General features: G+C 38.3%; 1 protein-coding gene across 2 annotated transcripts in view; it reads left to right on the top strand.

Annotated features, from left to right (window-relative positions):
• The window catches only part of LOC149164201 (uncharacterized), a 103550-nt gene extending 82008 nt beyond the window's left edge, over window positions 1-21542 (top strand). For both annotated transcript variants that reach the window (XM_089431994.1, XM_089431993.1), the window contains 3 exons: window positions 16607-16963; window positions 21049-21169; window positions 21298-21542. In XM_089431994.1, coding sequence (XP_089288120.1) covers window positions 16607-16963; window positions 21049-21169; window positions 21298-21416 — 597 coding nt within the window. In that variant the 3' untranslated portion in view covers window positions 21417-21542. The remainder of the gene's footprint in view (window positions 1-16606; window positions 16964-21048; window positions 21170-21297) is intronic.
• The last annotated feature ends 975 nt before the right edge of the window (window positions 21543-22517 follow it).

Genomic DNA, 22517 nt, shown 5'->3' with positions numbered 1-22517 from the left:
AACTTGACATGTAATGCACAGAGATTGACTCCAAGGCTTGTTTGGGGTAGGTAGAGTGTACAACCCCTGCTTCTTGATGGTTGGTTTAGCGATGGCACAGGTAGTGCATGATCTGATATACCAGTGGATATCTAGTCGAAGCTTTGGCCAGTCAAAATACTTATAAAATACTGCTATTGTCTTCTTGACACTAAAGTGCCCTGCCACTTGACTGTAATGTGCCTCTCAGATCAACTTGGCTCACTTGCTTGAAGGAACACAAAGGTGGCCTAGGTAGCACAAGAGTGCATCCTGGAGGTGGAAGTGTAGAACTTGTTTGCCTATGGTCAACATCTGGTATGTGGTAGCGAAGTCATAGTCCTTGTTGTATAGTTGTGGCCACCTAGAGGTCTCATGCACACAAGAGTTAAGAATTGTGGTTAATGCCACAACTGAAGGCCAACTGAGGCATCTTGCAACATGATTGGTGCTGCCTTTCTTATATTTGATGTTCACGTGGAATTATTGCAGGTATGTGGACCATTACTGATGGTGATCATTCTGTAACTTTCCTTGTGTCTGCATGAATTGCAGAGGCTTGTGATCATTGTGTATCATTGTCTCCTTCCGTAGAATATAATGTATCCACTGTCAACATGCCTGCACGATGGAGTACATCTCGTTGTAATAAGTGGGGTATCTCCAGGCAGTATCAAAGAGTGTTTCACTTTGATAGGCCACTGGATGCCCTTGTTGAGTGAAGGATTGCACTGATAACATAGTTGGAGGCATCTGTCTCAATGCCAAGTGGTTGTTGCAGGTTTGGCAAGGTGAGGACTGATGTGGATTAGAGGCGCCATTTTAAATCCTCGAATTCTTTTTGTTATGACTCAGCTAGGAAAACTTTGCTTTATCTCCACCCATTGGTCACTTGACTCAAGGGCCAAGTGATATGAGAGAACCCCAGCATGAACCTTCGGTAGAAGTTACGAAGGCCCAAGAAGATACAAAGCTTTGTTAGAGTTGTTAATGTTGGCCAATCCTAAGTGACTATCTTGGTTGGGTCCACATGCACACCATGTTCATCCACGATATATCCCAAATATTGAATTCTGTGCATGCCAAATGAACATTTCTCTAGACTGACATCAAACTTATGTTGTCTTCGGGTGGTTAGGACCTGTTGAATGTGTTGCAAATGTTTTGGCCAGGTTCTAGTGAAGATGAGGATGTCATCCAAATATACAACCAAAAAAGAGTTTGTGAACGACCACAGGTTATCATCCATCATCCTCATGATCGTTGCTAGAGCATTAGTCAAGCTAAAGGGCATGACCAACCACTCGAAAACGCCTTCTTTAGACTTGAAGGTTGTCTTCCATGCATCATTGTGTTCAATTGGAACCTGGTGGTAGCCTGATTTCAGACCAATTTTACTAAAGAACTTGGCACCCAAGTTGATCAAGAAGATCGTCAATCTGGGGAATCAGGGATTTGTTCTTGACAATGATTTTGTTCAAGGTTCTATTTTCAATACAGAGTCTCCATGTTCCATCATTCTTTTGCACCAGCACAATTGGACCCCCGCAAGGTGAGGGGTTTGGTCGAATGTGGCCCTTTTAAATGAGCTCATGAATTTGACGTTTTATTTCCTCATTCTCCAAGAGAGAGCATCTATATATTGTGCTATTAGGTAATGGAGCACTAGGTATCAAGTCAATTGAGTGTTTGACTTGGTAGTGCGGAGGAACCCCCACAGGTGGAATGAAGATATTTCTGTAAGTTTCTACAATCTAGTCCGCTTGTTTATGTTGTGTAAAGAGGCCTTGTGTTGAGGTTGTGGTGGTTGCAGTGACCTTCCTTTCACCTTTTGAATGAACCATGAAGAGGACAAACTTTGTAGTCTGAGAGATTACCTTTTGTCACTGTTTTGCTGAGATCAATGAAATTGCAATAGTCGAAACTACCTCTGGTACCCTGTAAAGCTGACCTCCTAGAATCACAATGACACTATGAGGACGAGACTCATAAACAACATGACATTTCCTCATATAAGACTGTCTTAAAAGAATATCACAAACTTTGAGTGGGGCAACATCGCACAATACTTCATCTTTGAAGGGCTTGATGCCGTAGGACAGGCGACACTGTTGAAAAACATGGATGTTTTGTCCATGGCTCAACCAACCAATGGAAACCCTATATTTGACATCATGCCCTTGTATTTGTATTTTATGCTTGGTTGTACTTGTTGAAAATTGCAGGTACTTAAAGGAAGCAAGATAAGGATGAAAATCAAAGAAATGATGAGCATGATGGAAGGAGGAAACTGTAAGGACCCTGAAGGAATTAATGCTAACAAATTTATTGACTATTAAAAGAGTAAGCATGTATCATTGCATTTTCTAAAAGAGTCTTTGTTGTTATGAAGCATGGCATCATAAATAGAAGCGCATGATAGTAGAATGTACTTATTTAATTTGCTTTGGGAAAGATCATCTAGTTTAAAAATAATGAGAAAATTGGAACCATATTACATATTAGTGTTCATCCAAGCATTTTCTAACATCATGTTAGAGGGAGTCATTTTGAAAAGAGGGATCATAAAGATCCTATAAGAATCATCATTTTGGAAGATTCTTGGTAGCAGCATTATGACTGGTATATATTCCATCTAGTATGGAATCAATACTCTTGAAGGATGAAGGAATGCAAATGGTCAAAGTTCCAGGTACAAGAAGCAAACTCATTAGGGATGGCTAGATGATTGAATAAAAAGCAAAGGTATGCATATTATAAGTAACTCTTCAGAAAAAGGTTCATATCTATAAGAACCTTGCAAAAAGAGTTGGATATAAAATGTGCTCGGTAAGCTTTCCATATGGATGCATGATGTCCAAAAGAAGAAATGTGACATGCTTTGGTATAGAAAAAGATCAAGACTCTCTCACAAGATTGCATGGCATAAATATAACAATGTTGATCAACATCAAGTATAGTCTTTGGAAGAAAGAAAGGGAGTTAACAATGACAACTCCAAGGAAGATATTACAGCTTGGTAATCAAGCTCGATCCATGGGCACTCTGATTAAAATGAATGCATGAAGAAAGATTCATGTGGAGATGGATTATGTGAAAAGTTGTTGATCTCAAAGAACTCAAGTAAACTGATGCTTTGATGAGAAGGCCATCATGATAAGGTAAGTCTGATGTTAATATCTTTGTTATTGGTTATTTGGTTAACCTATTGTTTCGCTGCTTCGAAGAATATTGCAGGAATACATGATGACAATTGAGGCAAGTTCAACTGTATAGATGGTTATGACTATTATGTGGTCAAGATGTTCACTTCTTGGGATTGAAAGGCAACAATGAGTAGATAACTTGAAGTTCAAGTTCGTACAATGAAGATCACTTTTAGAGGGAGCTATGGTTGGCTTGAGTTTTGATAAGGCTCAATATAATGCCTTCATTAATGATATAGAAAGGAAAGTGATATGCAAGGATGATGGCCCCAAACCTTGTCACTAGTTTGAAGGAAGAGATACCAAGGAAAGAAGGAACCCTACAACTATCTCCATGAAGAACTGGTAGCTGATACTCTTACGGGAACAAGCTATAGAGCTTATGGTGATGACTTCCTAATTGAAAGGAAGAAAGGATTTCCTCTCTGGTTGAGAGGGAGTGATGATAAACATCACTTGTGCATTCTCTTCTTCATGTGTCATGCACTTGATCAGACTAACAACCGTAAGTCTAAGTGAAGGCCATGGAGGGACAATGGTGGAGGATTGGATAAGCATCTGTGGTTTCCTTGAGGATAGACAATCCAAGAAAGGAAAGGTACCGACACTCTTTGAGGATAGGATAGGTATCCAAGATAAGAGTGGTCAAAGAGGACCGATATTCTTTGAGGATTAAGGATTGGAAATCGAAGATAAGAATGGTCCTAAAGAGTCATACTCGATGAACATCTGAATGAGGTTTGTGCCTTAGAGGTAGTGCGATATCTCACGTAAAGCCTCCCAACATAATGCTCTTGAATGAAGTTGAGCTTGTCAAGTTAGGCCTTAATGACAGTGTTGGTCATAATGTTAATGCTTATCGATGACTTATCATTCTGACTCTTTTTTTAAGAATATTTCAGTTTGAGAATATCCTTGTACCAAGTGTACAAATTATGAATACCTCCCTAGTTAAGAGGGAATGTTGGAGAAAGTAACTAGTTTTGGTCCTCGTAATTTGAACCATTATGTATTTTATGTAAAAAGAAAGAGAAAAGAAAAAGAAAAATTATTATTATTTTCTAGATAAGCATGTTCTTCGTGCTTTTAGGTTTTTGAGTTAAAGAGTCAAAGTCCTATTTTGGACCTATTGTAAAAGAAAATGGAAAATAAATTTTAAATGTAAATTTTGGGATAGAAAACCCCTCTAGATGCCAAGTCGGCCTACATGTCAAGTCGGCCTTGCCCCAATGGACATGTCTATTCACACCCCCTCTAATATATATAAATAAAGGGTAGATGGAGCTCATTTTGACACACACACTCAGTGTTGATAATATCAGTATCAACAAAATATCGGCAAAGGTCCAGAAAACATCTTATGGACAATATCGGCGAAAATATTCGCAAGCATAAAAAATGCATAATATATTCATTTTTTCTTCTTCTTTTCTTTTCTTTTATTTAGATTTTTAAACATATAAAGCAATAACAACATGAAATAAACACATTGGCACATAAATATGAAGAAAGCACTGATATATATGATGTAAAATAAAAACGATACATCAAATGCGATACCAAATCTTGCTAATCCATGATAATTGTCCAATCAAGAACTCAAATGTGGAGAACCAATACAAAATAACATCAAATATATAAAAGTATCTCATCATCATGAGTTATATGTAGCAAAACAAATAAAACTAGCAACTATCTATCTGAAATCAGTGCCCTCTCCCCCTTTTACAGGAAAACATGATGCGCTGTTTTCTAGGTCTACCCCTAGCAGTAGAAGGCTTTGCCCATGCACCTAATGTCAAATACTGAGTGCTAGGTATGGAGCTGTGATCTCCTATATCTATAGCAGATGATGTTGATGCTGATGCTTCCACAGTCTCCTCCTCCTCCTGCTCCTCCTTGTGCTGCTCCTCCCTCTCCTCCTCCTCTTCCTCCTGCTCGTCCTCCTCGTGCTGCTCCTCCCTCTCCTCCTCCTCCTCTTGCTGCCCCTGTTCTAATGGATCATCTGGCTCTAACCATGAAGGTGACTCAAAGACGGGTACCTCAGACTCCACCCTCCACTAAGACAGTACATCAATATTGTCTAAGGAAATGGCATTTGGATCCATTGGTGCTTCTAGTTTCTTCACTCAAAGTCGGATATTGTAATGCACATACACTAAATCATTGAGGCGTGAGAACTCCAATCTGTAAGAGTGTCAAAAAAACTAATGAGCCTTGAGTCTTGACTCTTGAGTCCTTGACACTTGAGGGTCATAAATTAAAAATTAAATATTACAACAGATGTAATCGCTCCACTGAAGGTTGAAGCTCAAATTTATACCTGTTGCACTTTTTTGAGTGTATTTTCTTAAATACACTCCAATTGCACTCACACCCTGAAGAGCTACATGTTTGACTCAGGATTCTTATGGCCAATTTTTGCAAATTTGGTGCCCTTGCACCATAGCTTCGCCACCAAATATCTACAACAAAATAAAGACATAAAATAGTAAAAAAATTAAAACATAATTAAACTTTCAAATAAAAGTTACATAATTGAATTTTAAAAATTTAGAATTATAAATAAGTAAATTCTAAATTGAAAATTCTAATGAGTGATGACTTGTCACTTACGTGGCATGAAGAGGGTCCTTTCCCTAATAGCATCATCAAAGCCAAATAGACCAGCACAATCCCGATAAAACTGTATCTCGCGATTGATTTTTATACCAAGCTCAGGATCAGGTACCATCCTCCGAATACAGGAATGGAGCCCTTCCATCACCTCACCATCAAAACCAAAGGCACATTTGTATGAAAATGCGAGGTTGAGGAAGAGTACTGCTGCATGAATGTGTCGATGAAGCATCTCTGTCCATCGACTATCAATCACATTCCATAGCATCATATGCCTATCAAGCCCTGCATAACCCTTGTCTGCATAATAAGAATGAATGGCCTCCTTAGCCCTATCCACGACCTCATACAAATAAGCCATTGCAAGCTTGTCCCCATCTACCAATCTCATAGCCTTTACTATAGGTTCACTAATTGAGCACACTTCTTCTACTCCTTGCCAAAATGTGTCAGTGTACACCATTTTGCAATGGCTCTCCCGTCCTGTCTCCTGTTGTATCTACAATCACGCCACTCATCAGAAACAAACATTTTCTTCAACTCAAATTGGCATCGAAGCAAAGATTGAAGAGTAATAAAGTTGGTGGCAAAACATGTGATTGCAGGATGCCGCGACTCCTTGTTTCTAGGTTATCTCCTCATGAGGCTAAGAACAAAAGCATGGTTATAAATAAACTTGGGGACACTCCTAGCCATATCAATCACCTCCTTGATGAAGGAGAGTTTCCCCATATCCTCAAGCAACAAATCGATACAATGTGCTGCACATGGAGTCCAAAACAATGTGCGGTGCCTCTCCATAAGCATCCTGCCGGCAGACACATAATTAGCTGCATTATCTGTTATGACTTGCACCACATTTTGCACACCAATCTCTTGGATGAACCCATCTAACAACTCACATATCATTGCTGCATCTTTTATATGTGCTGATGCATCCACTGATTTAATAAACATGGTACCTTTAGGACAATGTACCAAGAAATTTAGAAGGGTCCTACCCTTCCTATCTGTCCAACCATCAGACATCACTGTGCATCCAGACACTTCCCATGTCTGTTTCAACTCCGCCAATCTAGAGTTGATGTCCTGCTTTTCTGCTTGAAGGATTGGCCCCTGCAACTCCTCATATGTAGCACTTTTGTACCCTGGGCCCACAACAACAATAACATCACACATTGGTTGCCAAAATGGATTAGTTTTGGTGATGCTGAGAGGTAAGTCGCTCTAGAAAAGACACCTCCCCATAACTCTATTTGCTTCTTGCTTCTCCCTTTTTTAAACAATTGATTTTATGGAAGTTTGTGCTCCATGTCCTGTTCGTGGAACAAAAAATGATGATCTCGCACTCCCAGTAACATTAGCACTAGCAGTAGCAGGTGATGTTGTGGAGCCCCTCCCACTACCCTCAACCTCAAAATCAAAAGAAGATATCCCGAAAGATCTACCTGCATGTTCAACCTTGTTTCTTTCTGCCTCTTCCTTCTTTCCATCTTTTTCATCAATTGCTTCAAGAGCTTTTTGTATAAGCTCCACACTAGAAACTGTACAAAGCCCAACATCATGTCCAGGGAGTCTAGCTAGATGGTATTTCAATCGTGTAACTCCTCCTGTCATCCTGGTCCCACACAATTTGCATGATAGATATTCTGATTTGTCCCACCATCAGGCTCCGCATACTCCCAAAATGGGTTGAAGGCTTTTGGCGTATTTGTAGTGAGCTAATTCAAACCTAGGACACAAAAAAAAAACAAAAAGTTCATTAATGATTAAAGTTTAAACACCCATACACAAAAAATAGTAAGTAATAACCACCTCATTTTAAAAAATATTTTTTTGGCTACATTATTTGCAATGTGAATTCAATGAAAAATGGCAATAAGAGGGTGCATAAGAAAGTTAAAAAGAAATGGAGTTTGCTGTCCAAATATGGAGAAAACCCTTGCATTGGCTCATGGGCATGAAAATCATAGCAAATGGAAAAAAAGAAGCAAAATGTTGGTAGGAAAAGAGACAAGCAAGCATAACCCTAAATCTATGAAAAAAATCATTAACATAGGGGTTTTAAGAACATACTTGTTAATGGAAGAAATGAAGTTTGTCTCACTGTTCTTCAATCTTTGATCCACAAAAAATCCTTAGTTGGTGGTGATAATGGTTGTTTGATCCTCAATCCCTCCTTGACAACCACCACAAAGCTCTTCCCCTTCCTTCTCCAACATTTAGAAACTGAAATGAAGAAAAAAAAGAAATTTCCCTTTTTCTAGCCGTGGCCCAGCCTGCCCGATGATATTTTCTATCGTTGCACGATTTTTTGCTGAGATATTGGCAAATTTTAGGAAATATGACAATACTTTCTTAGCAATATTTTGGCTCGCTGAAAATATCGCGATATTTCTGAAAATCATCGATATCTCGGCGATATTATCATCATTGCACACACTTGAATGTTTTTGGTTTGAAATATCGTAGAGAAAATGGAGAGGATGAGGAACACTGAAGTCTGGAAGAAGATCTGCCTTGGTACATCTCTTGTTGCCGATTTCTTGCTAGTGAATCTGTTGGAAGGAAGAATGATTTGACTTGGCATCTAGAGGTGGAATTTTTTGTGGTTATGGGTCTTGGATATCTCATTTGAATTGATTCTATAAGAATAGATTTTTCCATAGTTTTAAAAACCGTTTTGAAAAACCGGTAACCGGTCAAACCGGCCGGTTAGCTAGCTGGCCAGTCGGAACTGGCCTAAAAACCCGGTTTAACCCATCACTTGCTCGATTTTTTGACCTAACCGGTAAAAACCGGCCGGTTTAGGACAAAACCGGCCGGTTTTGTCCTAAACTGGCCGGTTTTAGGCACAACTTGTGACCTGTGATCAGAGTCGGTACTACATTCAGTGTGCTCATGCCCATGATGAAAATTTACAAATATGGTAGATAAATACACAGATATGTGGCACCAACAAATACCCAAGTTCTACAAAACAAGTGACAGGATGAGAAATGTGGATATAGTAAACTGTAAACTGTAGCACTTATCTAAACATAGACCAACTGGAGTGAAAGAGACCTAATCTTTAGGCTCTGATGCCAAAATAGGTATAAGCTAAAGGTGGGAGCAAGATGGGAAGCAAAAGCACTTCAATTTTATTAACTTGGAGAACATAGCTTATCCATTAAAAGTGAAGCGAGGGTCCTTAGATAGAAAAGGAACCCTATCATAAATTTGACACCTTATGTAACTCCCCAACATACCAATTTAATATATAAATAGGAGTCATGCATACAACTGGAGAATCTAAATGATAAACACTATACTAGACGACAAATTGTACTAGAAGTTACAACTTACAATGTCACAACAAGACAAAGTCACAAAGAAATATTATAATATTACAAAATGTGATGAGCACAAGTGAGTCATGACAGGATTGTATGGCTTGACTCATGAAAGTGACTTCACAAACAGTGCAACAGTGATGACTGCAGCATGACAGAGAGGTATGGCTATGATCTATGGACAGTGAAAGTGGCAATGACACAGTAATCCTCTTGATGGCAGTAACCTGGTATTACGAGTAAGCAAGTGACAGCAGTGTTAGTGGACAGTTGGATCAGTGGGAGCAGTGAAAAGTTGCATAGAGGGAGCAGGAAGTGCAAAAGGAAGATGCAGTGAGAATAGCAGTAGGCAGCAGTCATAGAGCAGCAATGAATGTGTGAATTGATTGATTGCAAAGGAAACTGAAGACCCCTGCAGACTTAGTCTGCATATCTTTAGACTTGGGGAGTCTTGTACTACCTTCCAGGTTTACCTGCTAAATGTTGGATGTACATCATACCTAACTGAGCTTATTGTTGAGCAAATTCTTGTGTACTCTCCTTGATGTCATTGGTGGCATTGATACTGAGGTTCCAGATCAGGCTGAGGCATCCTCAGACTCTGAACCAGATGATGTCTATGTAGCTCCTGATGATGATCCTGTGTCTAGTAGTGGTGATGGACTTGATGATTGATCATGTGTACACTGTAGACTTGTAGTAGGCCAATGGCCTCATAGCTTGCAGCATTGTTTTTGGACTTTATAGGCCATTTAGAGCCTCATTTCTTATGTATTTTGCTATTTTGTCGATGATATGTATTGCACTCGGTGCCATTTTGATATAATCACCTTTGCATGGTATATAAATGAGCAAACTTTGCATATTTTGTCTCTATTGGCTTGGAATCATGGTTTTACATCTTAAAAATAGTTTTGTTTCATTAAAAATTAATTATTTAATGTATTTTTTTAAAACCGGTTTGTTTAGACCAAACCAGTCCTGGTTAGACCGGCTCCGGTCGGTAAACCGGTTCATTAGGTGGACCGGTCCGGTCACCGTTTCCGGTTTTAAAAACACTGGATTTTTCTAGGTTTTCCCCTTGGAGGGGTTTTGCCCTTGGCTTGGAGCCTATATCTAGTGTTCTATTGTTTTCTATGATCTTCATGTTTTTATGATAATTGCTTGATGAAGTAAGAAAACATAATAATGAAATGCTAATAATCTCACAAGTAATTATCATGTAATGAAAATCTGATAATAAAGATGAAAACCTCTTGATTTTCAACACTTTGCTTGTGACTTGGGCTGGTTGTCTTGAGGTTGGCTCTCCTTGTTTTGTCCCTTGTTCTACGAGTTTGAATTGCCTTTGCTAGGATTTTGTTGCAATGGATTTACATACTTGAACTCTTGCTTATTCCTTTACTTCAAATTTTAATCAATTTTGACAATATATTAATAAGTGGCTCCCAGTGAGGAGATGTTTGAGAAATCCATCTCCGTTTGAATGTATCTATGTAGAGTCTAGACCACTACAGTACTTCATAACCAAGTGTTGCTCAGAGTCTTTGATACCCAAATTTGAGCGCAATATATGGAAAATATTGGTGTACTCCAACACCATTTGGCCTCTCTCTTGTCGCAAGATTGTCCATCTCGTGTAGTGATCATCATAGTTTCCAATAGGGTAGAATTTCTCCTTAAGGGCATCAACATAAGCTTCCCAAGTGGGTCCTACCTTGAATATCGCAGACTCATCTTTGTTGTGCCCCTTCCAATAACCTTCCCACCAATATTTGACATGGGAAAGGGCTTTCAGGAGTGAAAACGTGATATTTTCATTGTTGGAAATATTTTGGATAGAGTAATAACTCTCTAATAGATTCAACCATTTCTATAAAACATCTGCATTTATTTGGCCTTCAAATAAGGGGATATCAAAGTTAAATTTGTACCTTGAAGGGCGTTGCACCTCCAAAATTGCCATTGGTTGAAGGTGCCTCATCTGCTATTGGAAGTCGTTGAAGGATTTAGGCAAAATTGTCTATCATCTTATTTCTCTGTCACGTGAGTGCTTCCTTGAGCATTAACTTGATAAGATCTCTTGCTTCTTCATCTCGCTTTTTTTTGCCATGGGAGGCCATTTGGGTTCGTGAGGCTGATTGTCCCCAAGTGAAACGAGCTTGAAACCCAACTCTCTATACCTTGACCTTGTTAGGGACATGCATCAAGAAAAAATAAGGAGAAAATTGCTCTGATACGACTGATCCAGGTTGTAAAAGTAATGAAATGAGAGGCAAGAAAAGAACTGAAACACACACATAGAGAAATATATCAGAGAACATAGTAATATAGTGAAAACCCAACTTCCATTAATGAATAAAATAGCAGAATACTGTAGAACATAAACTGGCTAGGATGGTGGTAGCTCTCTACAAATATAAAAAGATGGCCTTTTAACATAAAGAAAGAACTCTAGAGATCCAAAACCCTAACCCTAGAAGATGAAATACCAAAAGGTTTGTGGGCCTTGACGTGGTTAGTTGGTACACCAACTTCCCGGGGGCACAACATTTGGGGTGCACAATAGCTCGTTGGAAAGAACTATACAAGAATTCTACTAGGTCTAAGATATGCCATGGCAAATCCTGCTCCCCAAATTGCGAAAAAGAATCATTTAGAGCCTCAAAATGGCCCTCGAAGTTTGGGACCCAAAAACCATTGCAAAATTGCCAAGAAGATAGAGAAACATTGAGTTAGTGGAAGAGGTGGGTGGCCACTGATATCCACTTGGATCACAAACTCGGCTCATAACTCAGTTTCTAGGGCACTATGCCCACTAGGGTTTAAACCTGTCTTTGTCAACCACTAAACCTAAGCTCAATGGACTTACTGAAATCAATTTTAAAGATGCATATTAAGTTATTTCTATGGTTTTGCAGTTGTTTCCTTTCATTTTTGCCAAAGAAATATTTCCTTTACCATTTTAAATATTATATTCTTTTCATAGTTGATTTTTTCTAATTATATTTCAGATTTTAATTTTGAAAATAATAATCTCGATAAATTATTGACCGGATTCTCAATATTTCTAAGGTTTATGTTGCACCAACTTTTGCACATGGTATATCTTTTGGAATATCACAAAGTAGAAGTTTTGGTCTGTTCTGAAACTTGTGCAAGATCCTTATTTCTTTTCACGACGATCCTTTCATAGGACTAATGAGCACAATGCTATTGAGAGAAAGCTAAATCTATTCAGATCACTACTGTAAGTGACCTGCCTTGTATTCTTACACAACCTTGATCCATCTTGTATTCTTACACAATCTTGATCCATTGCATTGTTGGGCCTAAACTAGCAGACATTGCGCCAGCTTAATAGATTGAGATGGTCTCTTACTGTTATATGCTTGTCACTGCTGTACTTGAAACTTTCATGTGAACATTCAGAGTGCTTATAATTTCTAGTTGTCCTAGTCTAGTGGTAGGTTATGCTGTTTATGTTGGCTGCCTTACATTATATAGGAGTTAGTTTCAATGAGGATCGATGCTGCTCAAGGGCCCTTCTGATGCAAGATACTTCTGTCACTGGACAATCTAATAGAGATGCACTGCCCACTGCAAAAAGAACTTTGGCATTTTTCCTCATAATTCAAAGTTCCCTTTGCAGTGAACAGTGAGAAAAGGGTCATGCTATTTCTCGAGGGGCCCTAGCAACATCCCCATCGGGCATGGATTTGATTTCCAAATCAGCTTACGTGTACGTACTGGCAATATAAATCCTCATATCAAAGGGATGCTTAACTTATATTAGGATGGCCTCCTAGAAATAATGATTGGAAATTATCACTCAATCAGGAGACTATGCTTTGGCCCTTTTTTTTTTTCGGTTTTCTTGGAGCAACAGACAAATTTTCAGGGTTTCATTCACATGCCTTCTGCAATCCTAAATTCTAATGCATCATTCATTCAGGAATCACAGGATTGAAGAAAACATTATGCCAAACTTATTTGTGGGAAATTGCATCTTATATTTTGTCAGCGCACATAAGGTAAAACATAAAATAGTTATGAACACATGGATTGCCCCTTCCCACATAGGCAGAGAGTGCAGGCATATCTTCTTTGGCAGCAATTTCAAGAGTGTCTAAATCTTTTCTGAACAATCCTATCCTAACTGCAAATTGGGTTGACAGATCAGATTTGAACATTGAATTCAATCATGTGAAGTGAGATAGAACTGTAGATTCTCTATTAAAATTTAAACTTAGCCCGACATTGCCTTTCCCACAAGGAAATACCTATCCATCTGCCTAATCATCCACTGTTCTTCAAAAATGACCCCTTTCCAATGGAGAGGTGCGACAAATAGGATGTGATACTCCACAGAAACTGAGTTGCAGAAGGTTAGAGCAAAGTTGCATTCCCACAAAATATGCTCGACTGTTTTTGCTTTTTGACAGGTAACATAACAACCATCAGAAAGTCTTGCATGCTGAAGCCTATCTTTGACTGCTAGGTTGTTATTGAAGACTAGCCTACCCTAGCATCCTGTATCTAAAGGACGGATGATCTTTTCAGTTACCTCAAAATCTTTGAATCCACCTGGCTTCCTTATGCTCTACAATGTATTGTCTATTGAGTCTCCCTACAAGTGCAGGGCTATATTATCTTATAGTTCTTTAGTCCGTTGCTCGAAAATGATTTCTTACACAACCTTGTACTACTGTAGTCTGTAAGTGACCTGCCTTGTATTCTTACACAACCTTGATCCATCTTGTATTCTTACACAATCTTGATCCATTGCATTGTTGGGCCCAAACTAGCAGACGTTGCACCAGCTTAATAGATTGAGATGGTCTCTTGCTGTTATATGCTTGTCACTGCTGTACTTGAAACTTTCATGTGAACATTCAGAGTGCTTATAATTTCTAGTTGTCCTAGTCTAGTGGTAGGTTATGCTGTTTATGTTGGCTGCCTTACATTATTTAGGAGTTAGTTTCAATGAGGATCGATGCTGTTCAAGGGCCCTTCTGATGCAAGATATTTCTGTCACTGGACAATCTAATAGAGATGCACTGCTCACTGCAAAGAGAACTTTGGCATTTTTTCTCATAATTCAAAGTACCCTTTGCAGTGAACAGTGAGAAAAGGGTCATGCTATTTCTTGAGGGGCCCTAGCAACCTCCCCATCGGGCATGGATTTGATTTCCAAATCAGCTTACTTGCATGTACTGGCAACATAAATCCTCATGTCGAAGGCATGTTTAACTTATATTAGGATGGCCTCATAGAAAGAAGGTTTGGAAATTAGTACTCAATCAGGAGACTACGCTTTGGCCTTTTCTTTTTGGTCGGTTTTAATGGAGCAGCAACATACAAGTTTTCAGGGTTTCATTCACATGCCTTTTCTAATGCATCATTCTTTCAGGAACCACAGGATTGAAGAAAACATTATGCCAAACTTACTTGTGGGAAATTGCATTTTATATTTTGTCAGCGTACATAAGGTAAAACATAAAATAGTCATATGTCGTCCAGCCAAGTCACAAACACATGGGTTGCCCCTTCCCACATAAGCAGAGAGTGCAGGCATATCTGGCAGCAGTTCAAGTGTGTCTAAATCTTTTCTGAACAATCCTATCCTAACTACAAATTGGGTTGACAGATCAGATTTGAACATTGAATTCAACCATGTGAAGTGAGGTAGAACCATAGATTCTCTATTAAACTTAGCCCGGCATTGCCTTTTCCAGAAGGAAATACCTATCCATCTTATGGTGTCCCAGTTGAATTGACTTGTCCGCCTAATCATCCTCTGGCCTTCAAAAATGACCCCTTTCCAATGGAGAGGTGCAACCAATAGGATGTGATACTCCACAGAAACTGAGTTGCAGAAGTTTAGAGCAAAAAAGTTGCATTCCCACAAAATATGCTTGACTGTTTTTGCTTTTTGACAGGTAACATAACAACCATCAGAAAGTCTTGCATGCTGAAGCCTATCTTTGACTGTTGGGTTGTTATTGAAGACTAGCCTACCCTAGCATCCTGTATTTAAAGGACGAATGATCTTTTCAGTTACCTTAAAATATTTGAATCCACCTGGCTTCCTTATGCTCTACAACGTATTGTCTATTGAGTCTCCCTACAAGTGCAAGGCTGTATTATCATATAGTTCTTTAGTCCGTTGCTCGAAAAAGGATTTTGCAAAGGACCATCCCCTTTCTTTTCATATGGGCCCTTTTGCATCCAGATTCATTTTAAACAAGGAATGATCTTGCAGAGTTGCGTAAAAGCTTGCTCCTATGCTGTCTGGTGTGTTTGGGTACGACTAACTGTTATCCATGACAGCCAATTGCTCGTCTTCTCAAGCCATAGATCTCCCTATATAAGAAAGCCTTTTTAAGCAATTTTTTCCCAGCAAATGAGGGAATTAATCTGTCAAGCATGCCACTCCCCAAGATTCCCAAACCTGAGGTCCTAAAATCCTGTACTCCATCAACAACATTAAGTTCCAAATACCTCCTTTATGTTCTGACATTATGGCTAACTTGTCTTAACTGTTTTGTTTTCATTACATCTTCAATATCTATGTATTTTATTTGCTTGGCTGTTCTTTTTCTGAAGTGGTAGTACTCTTTGTTTTTATTTATGAGAAATACGTCAGATAGTACATCATAGAACAAAGAGTTACATCAACTCTAACAACAGCGTTACATCAATCTAAAAACAGCATTATAAGGAAATTCTTTTCCTAAATAAGCCAGAAATGAGTTACATCAATCTAACAACAGCAGTATAAGGAAATTCCCTTCCTAAATAAGCCAGAAATGCTAACATTAGATCTTGTGCCCCATTAGGCAGGGATTCAATATCTTTATGGAAAAAACTGGTTTGGATTTAACAAGCAAAGCCAATTGCTGCATAAAATGTCTCAATTCCCCTAAACTAAGAGGGGATGGTTCCTCATGACTAGTGGCCTTAAACCCGGATTTCCATTGAAATCCAATAACCAACAACCAAACTGTGTGCCATAATAAATTGTAGCTGTCCCTAATTATCCAAGGTCTCCAAGGATAGCGCCTTTCCAAGGAAATGGTAATATTTTTGAAGTCTCTGCTAGCACTTCTGGTTCCATGTTTTTTGATCATTTTATTCAATAGATGGTTTTTCCCTTTTCTTCCATTTCATTCTTTTGTTGGATGCTATTCTGGCATGAGTAATGATTTTTATAATCAGGCTATCATGGTGCAAAAGGATAATATTAGCTTATGGCGGAAATTTGTATATTTTACTGCAAGATTATTTGCATAGACTCTTTCACTATTTTGTCTTATGACTTGAGGAGGTACTCCTTTTCTTTATTCCAGTATTCATTTGTCTGTGACTCTGTCTCTTTATTTTGTAATGGACAGACTTATTCAGAATTTTGATTCTTTTTGCCAGCAAATGCTCCCTCAGAATGAGGAAGTTTCAGCTGAGGAGATGCAGGTTATCTGTACCTTGGTAGTTGAAATGGTTAAGAATGCTTTACAGTGGCCTGATGATATAAAGAGCACTGAAGGAAAGGGTGCATGGATTGGAAAAGACCTGACTGAATGGGGTAGATTAGAGGATAAATTTTGCACCACTGCCATTGTGGAAGATGATCCCAGTTCAGGCAACAAGAAAGTTGAAACTATAAATGAGACAGGGGTTAAAGAGCTCAGGCAAGCAGTTGCATCCAAGGGTGATACATTTTCTCAAGATCACATTCAGGGTAACCTACAAGGGCCCAACACAAGTGATATTGCTGTTTATGAGGTAAGTGAAGCTGTATCTATGTTTTATCTGTTTGGTGGTTTATATTTGTCATCCTTTGTTCGTCTAAAAGAGTTGTCACAAATATCCAGATTTGTCATTCTTGTTCTATTCTTTGAAAATGAATATTTTGATCTTTATCTGAACAGAATATAAATTGCAAATAAATTTCTGTGATATAGGAATTTGCAGTCCACGAATTTACAGTAATTTTTTGTCCTTAATACTGCATTGTATCTACTCTTGGCATTGTGTTTGCATTCTATATAGTGATGTACTTCAGATGTATGGATCTAGTATTTCATTATCAATTTTATTTTATCACAAAAAGGATATTTTAATGTAGTAACTGTTACCCACTTAAGTGGGTAACATGTAGGAGAAAAGTTGGTTTCTCCTATTGTTTCAGCTTGTCAGCCAGCAGCCCTATGATGATCCATGGATAATGTTGCAAACATCGGCATCGGGATAAAATCTGCAATGGTTTGGAAAACCAAAAAATTGTAAAAATCGAGAAAATGTCAGTTAAAATCGGCGAACATCGGCAAAATTAAGATACCACCAAAATATCAGTAAAAATTGACAAACATCGGCTAGGCCAAAAATTCACAATTTCACGATTTTATTGTGATAAAATCGGGATGTTTGCAGCATTGTCCACATCTAGCTAGCCTGAGATGCCTCCCATACATGCTCCGGTTAGTCGCTTTATTACATCTAGCCAACTCATTCGATGAAGGTGGATCACCAAATATGAGGTATATTAACCATCTTTGTAATCAAGTGCTTTCATTTGATGTTTAAGGTCATCTTAGTATGGATCACAAGTTGAATTGGACAATTGATTGCTTTTGGTTGTATTCTTGTTCCCATGCTTCACCTTGGTGGTCACCATTTTCGCCTAGTCCAGTGTGACCCTCCTTGAGGCCTTTCTTTCACTGTCTAGGAGGGCCACAAATCGGAGGCATTGATTGATGTTGTGTGCCCATGGTAATCCATAATTAACATTTTCCATCTCTCCCTTTTATCCACATCCCATCTTTAGGTTGATTGTTATATCCACAGCCCCATCTTTAGGTTGATTGTTATATGTAACCAATATTGGTTTCTTGTGGTCCTCATCCTTGAGTAGGGGCCCAGAAATTTGCACTAAGAGGTTGATGCAGTAGGAAGAAAGGAAAAAACATGTTGCATAATGATAAAATGCGAAATATTGGCAAGGATAAATGACAGTACACGGACAAAAGCCTAGCCTAAGCTCTACCCCGTTAGTAGCCCTCACCTAGTTCTTGACCAATACATGAACCATCTAATAAAAGGAACTTTGGTTATCCCAACACTAATAAGTAATAAAATGCTTCATCTTTAAGGGGTCAATGATCAATCAGTTAAAGTTTGTAGCTGAAGCTAAATCTGCAAAAGAAAAAGAAAATCGATGGAGAAAAAGGCGCACAAGAGGGGTTGTAAAAATGGGCCAAGGAAAGAGGTAACTCAGGTCCCATGATTGTTTCCTCTTGACATTGTGCTGCTCAATGATGATGGAATTTCATAATTGGTATGAAGACTATGGCGCCCTCCATTAAATAAGCCCCAGCCATGTCATTGATCATTTGCACTTGCTAATTGATGGATTGACCTAGAAACTATTTTTCCCCTTAGGGTTGGAAGCACCTTATAGGGCCTTGTGGTAATGCTCGTATATCTAGGCATGGTAACTTGTTTACAATTCATAAACTAGAAAGACATTTGAATATGATGTTTATGTGAAGTACTTTGATACCTTTCACATTAAATATGGTCCACTCTTATACTATGGTTCTTGTACCTATGATGTTGATCTTGCTTGCGCCTAGGTACACCTGCCATCCCTTGAGGGATTGCGTGCTGCTTCTCTAGCATTTTAGAGAGGATACCCAACCCTGTTTGATGACTATTCGAGCCACCAAAGCTAGGATGTTGACCACCTTTTGAGGAGCACTGACTTTGGGGTGATTTCAACACTATTAATGATGCTCTTCTCTCCGTCCTGGACTTGAAACATTTTTCATTTGAGATAGGGCATTGCATAGAGAGTTGATGTACCCTAGAGACGATGAGACGCCCCCAAGCTGGCATTACACCTTGATGGATGTTTCCCTATTCATGGGATGTTTTGATGATGTTGATGATGACTTGAAACCCCTTTGGAGGGGATGGTACACTTCTCTAGATGATGACATCATGCCCCAACATCGTGATGCCCCTTTGTGTGGCTTGGATTGATGACACATGCCTTATTTGATGATGTCTTATTTGAGGAGGCCTTTGCTTGATGATGGGACACCTTTTGATGAGGAGATGTGGCTTTGAGTGAGGAGCACTTTATTGAGTCATCCATGGCATATTTTTATTATAGATGCACCTTTTGGAGGCTGACACCACCATTGGAGGCCTTTTAGCTCACATGTTTGTTAAAAAGAGACTTCTTTTTATGTTTATGCATTTAGATAGCAATCTTTTGAGGTTGGCTTGTGATCTACTTAACCTGTAATCACATATTTTATTTATTATTTTAGGGCTTTTAGTCATTTTTAATGCTAAATCGACTTGGTTTCCCTCATGTAAGTAGAGGGAATCCACTATAACGTTGGATCATTGTTAGACATACTTGTACATTCATTTGAGAGTATGCACTAGTTGTCTCTTTCCTCTTGGTCGCTATGGAGCATTAAATGAGCAAATTATCTTGGTGAGAATATTGTGATTGGATGTGATTTTCTCTTGGATGATGAATGGTGAATCTATGATGATTTGTGCAAATTTATTGTCAATATCTTCTTCCTTCTTGTATTTTCTGTAGAATTAGGGTTTCATTGAAATTTATAACAAGTGTATTGAATTTTTTATGGCTCTAACATCTCCTTTACAAGATATCAAGGAACCTTAGTATAGCTTCCTTGCATTTTCTCCAATTTGATTGAAAATCACTAGGTTTTGTAGAGTAGAAAAACCTCATTCTATCTTTTTCTCTATTTCACAAATCATACCATCAGTCCTCTCCCATAGATCTTGCCTTCGAGTCCATTAGCCCCTTAATCGAGAAAGACACTATTCTTTTGTTGTGTCAATTCTTTTTTAAATCACAAATTTCAAAACGGTAATTTTTATTTTTATGTTTTCAAGGGTAAATTAGGTTAGCATACAGCAAAATCTGCATTTAATAGCATAAATTACCTTGGAACTTATAGTCTTAGGGTTAGGCTTTGCATGTGTTAAATTTGAAAAGTATAAGTATAATTTTTCATGCATTTTCAACCATTAGTTAGCACTGACGTCTAGGGTTTTTATTGTTGTTTTAGGTGTTTTCAGCCATTGAGATTTGCTGTAATCTTTTTCCTAATTGATTCTTAAATATTCTTTTGTTTCAACTTGTTTATTAACAAATTTTGTTATTGTTGTGATAAATTTTGCATGCTGTAACTGTGCTACTAGAAACCCTAGTTTATAACAATGGTGCTGAAACAAGAGTCCTGACTCCTGATTTCTGTAGTACCTTCATGCATCTTTTCAATCTATAAGGTCTATTTTAATTTAGTCATACTTATTTATTTATTTATTTTTGCTGGAGTCCCTCACTTGCCTGTGTATTAAGCATTCCAAGTGAGGATGCTACTGCCTTGTCATCACCCTGTGGATTTCCTCCCTCTTCCCTAGTTTTCTAGATGGACGACAGCAGTACTTGCGAGTAGAAACACTGGCTGGGAATTCCAAGGGATGAGATTTATCTTGAGAATTTAATCACACTTATTTGTTATTATTATACTAGTTAAAATAATGCTTACTGTATTCACTAATGTTTAGGAGCTTCTAACTTTGAAGGGTCCTTGCAAACTTTATCTTTCCAACAAGCTTCACCTTTGAAGTATGGTGAAAATCAAGTTGTCTCTCACAGCTGGTATCATATTTGGCATTATAAGAAATTGACAATCGGGTCCTGTTGTACTTGTAACAGTGCTATCTGTTACATAAACATAAAAAAGATCACTTAGAGTACTTTACTGGATCCATCAATAGTTGTTGCTATTGTCTTAACCTTTATTGTGTCACAGGTAACACTATCAAGAGATGGGAATCTGCTTGGATTTCAGCCAACTAGTCGTGCTGCTGTCAACCGATGGGCTAGTAATCCACTTGCTAAGGCTTTGTATGGTAATCAGAAAATTCGTCCCGGTATGTTTTTTGTGAACAAGTTGATAATTATTATTTTTTGTCTGTGGCATAGGAGACTAGTCACTTATTTAATTACTTACTTTTCTTGCCTTTCACTGCTTCCTATTTAAAACATATCTGTGTGTTAGGATTATTTGAGCCAAGGCTAAAATTCAAGGGGCCACCAAAAGACGCCGTGGTCGTTGAGTTGCTGATGCTAGATGATCCAACTTCTCGGTTGATTACTGCAAGGCCATGTCACACCTAGAAAAGATTTATTCATGACCAGGGCTTGCAAATCCTTTCCATTGGTGGGAACCTATTTCAGTCTCTTCTTCATAGGGGTGCACTCTTTCTCTGTGCTGCAAGCTTGGTCCATTGATTGAAATGCCGAGTATTCAGTCTTTTGACATCTTTGCAGTTGCTTTTGCATTATAGACATTAAAAGTTAATTTAGTTGATAATGCAAAGTGCTTTGTTGTATAATTAATGCCTAAAAATTCTGTTTATTAACTTTCTTAGCTTTTTTTTTCTAAAGCAGGTTTTAGTTTATCTCAGGAAGATCCTACATCTTTGAAACAAGAAAGTGATCCCTATTAGGGGAGCTGTGTAGTCACAATGATCTCACTGGGAAGTTGACACCATTAGAGTTGTATTATGTTCTGGTTTAGCTGATAAGTGCTTCCGATAAGCAGTACGTCCAGTAATTTCAAAGCTTGATAAGGCTGGTATATTTCTTAAATTTTTATAACTAATACACATCTTGCTGCTCAAAGGAGTTACCTCGCAATTGATACTCGAATTTCTGCCATTTTTTAAAATTTTCCCAAACGTGCATTGATTTCTTTTTGGTTCGTTGGATTCGAATTTGGGTTCTCTGATTAAGATTGTAGCCAAGGGAATCAGCCACCTTGAAAACATTTACCGATATTTCAGTAAAGTTGCTAACTTGGTGAATTACATCATTCTGTCAATGGATTTTTTTTTCGTCTGTCGATGCTCCTTTTTGTTCATGATTACTTGGGAGCCAAAACAAGCAAAGCCTCTGGGGGAAGAACAAATGAAAGGGATGAAATTTGATTTGTATGGAAATAAAATTAAAGTGTATGGAGAACATAATCTGAAATTGGTAACATAATATCTTGTCTTGACGATGAACCACACTGGATGGTTCGAAATGTGTGGATAAAATTCTGATGATGTGATTTTTACTGAAAGTTTTCTTATTTTTCTTGATATGGATCACAGAAGCCTAAATTCAATTAACTCGTTAACTCAACAGATTATAGGTTGTTGGCCATCGTAGCTCTTTAGAGTTCAAAGCTACTTATAGTTTTCACACAGCGTGGTGCTCTTTTACAAGAAGCGG

Source organism: Pinus tabuliformis, chromosome 5_1, assembly GCF_031772625.1.
Source record: "Pinus tabuliformis cultivar Carrire ecotype Pingquan chromosome 5_1, CPIR1, whole genome shotgun sequence".
NCBI lineage: Eukaryota > Viridiplantae > Streptophyta > Pinopsida > Pinales > Pinaceae > Pinus > Pinus tabuliformis.
This window is presented reverse-complemented; position numbering and strand designations above follow the sequence as displayed.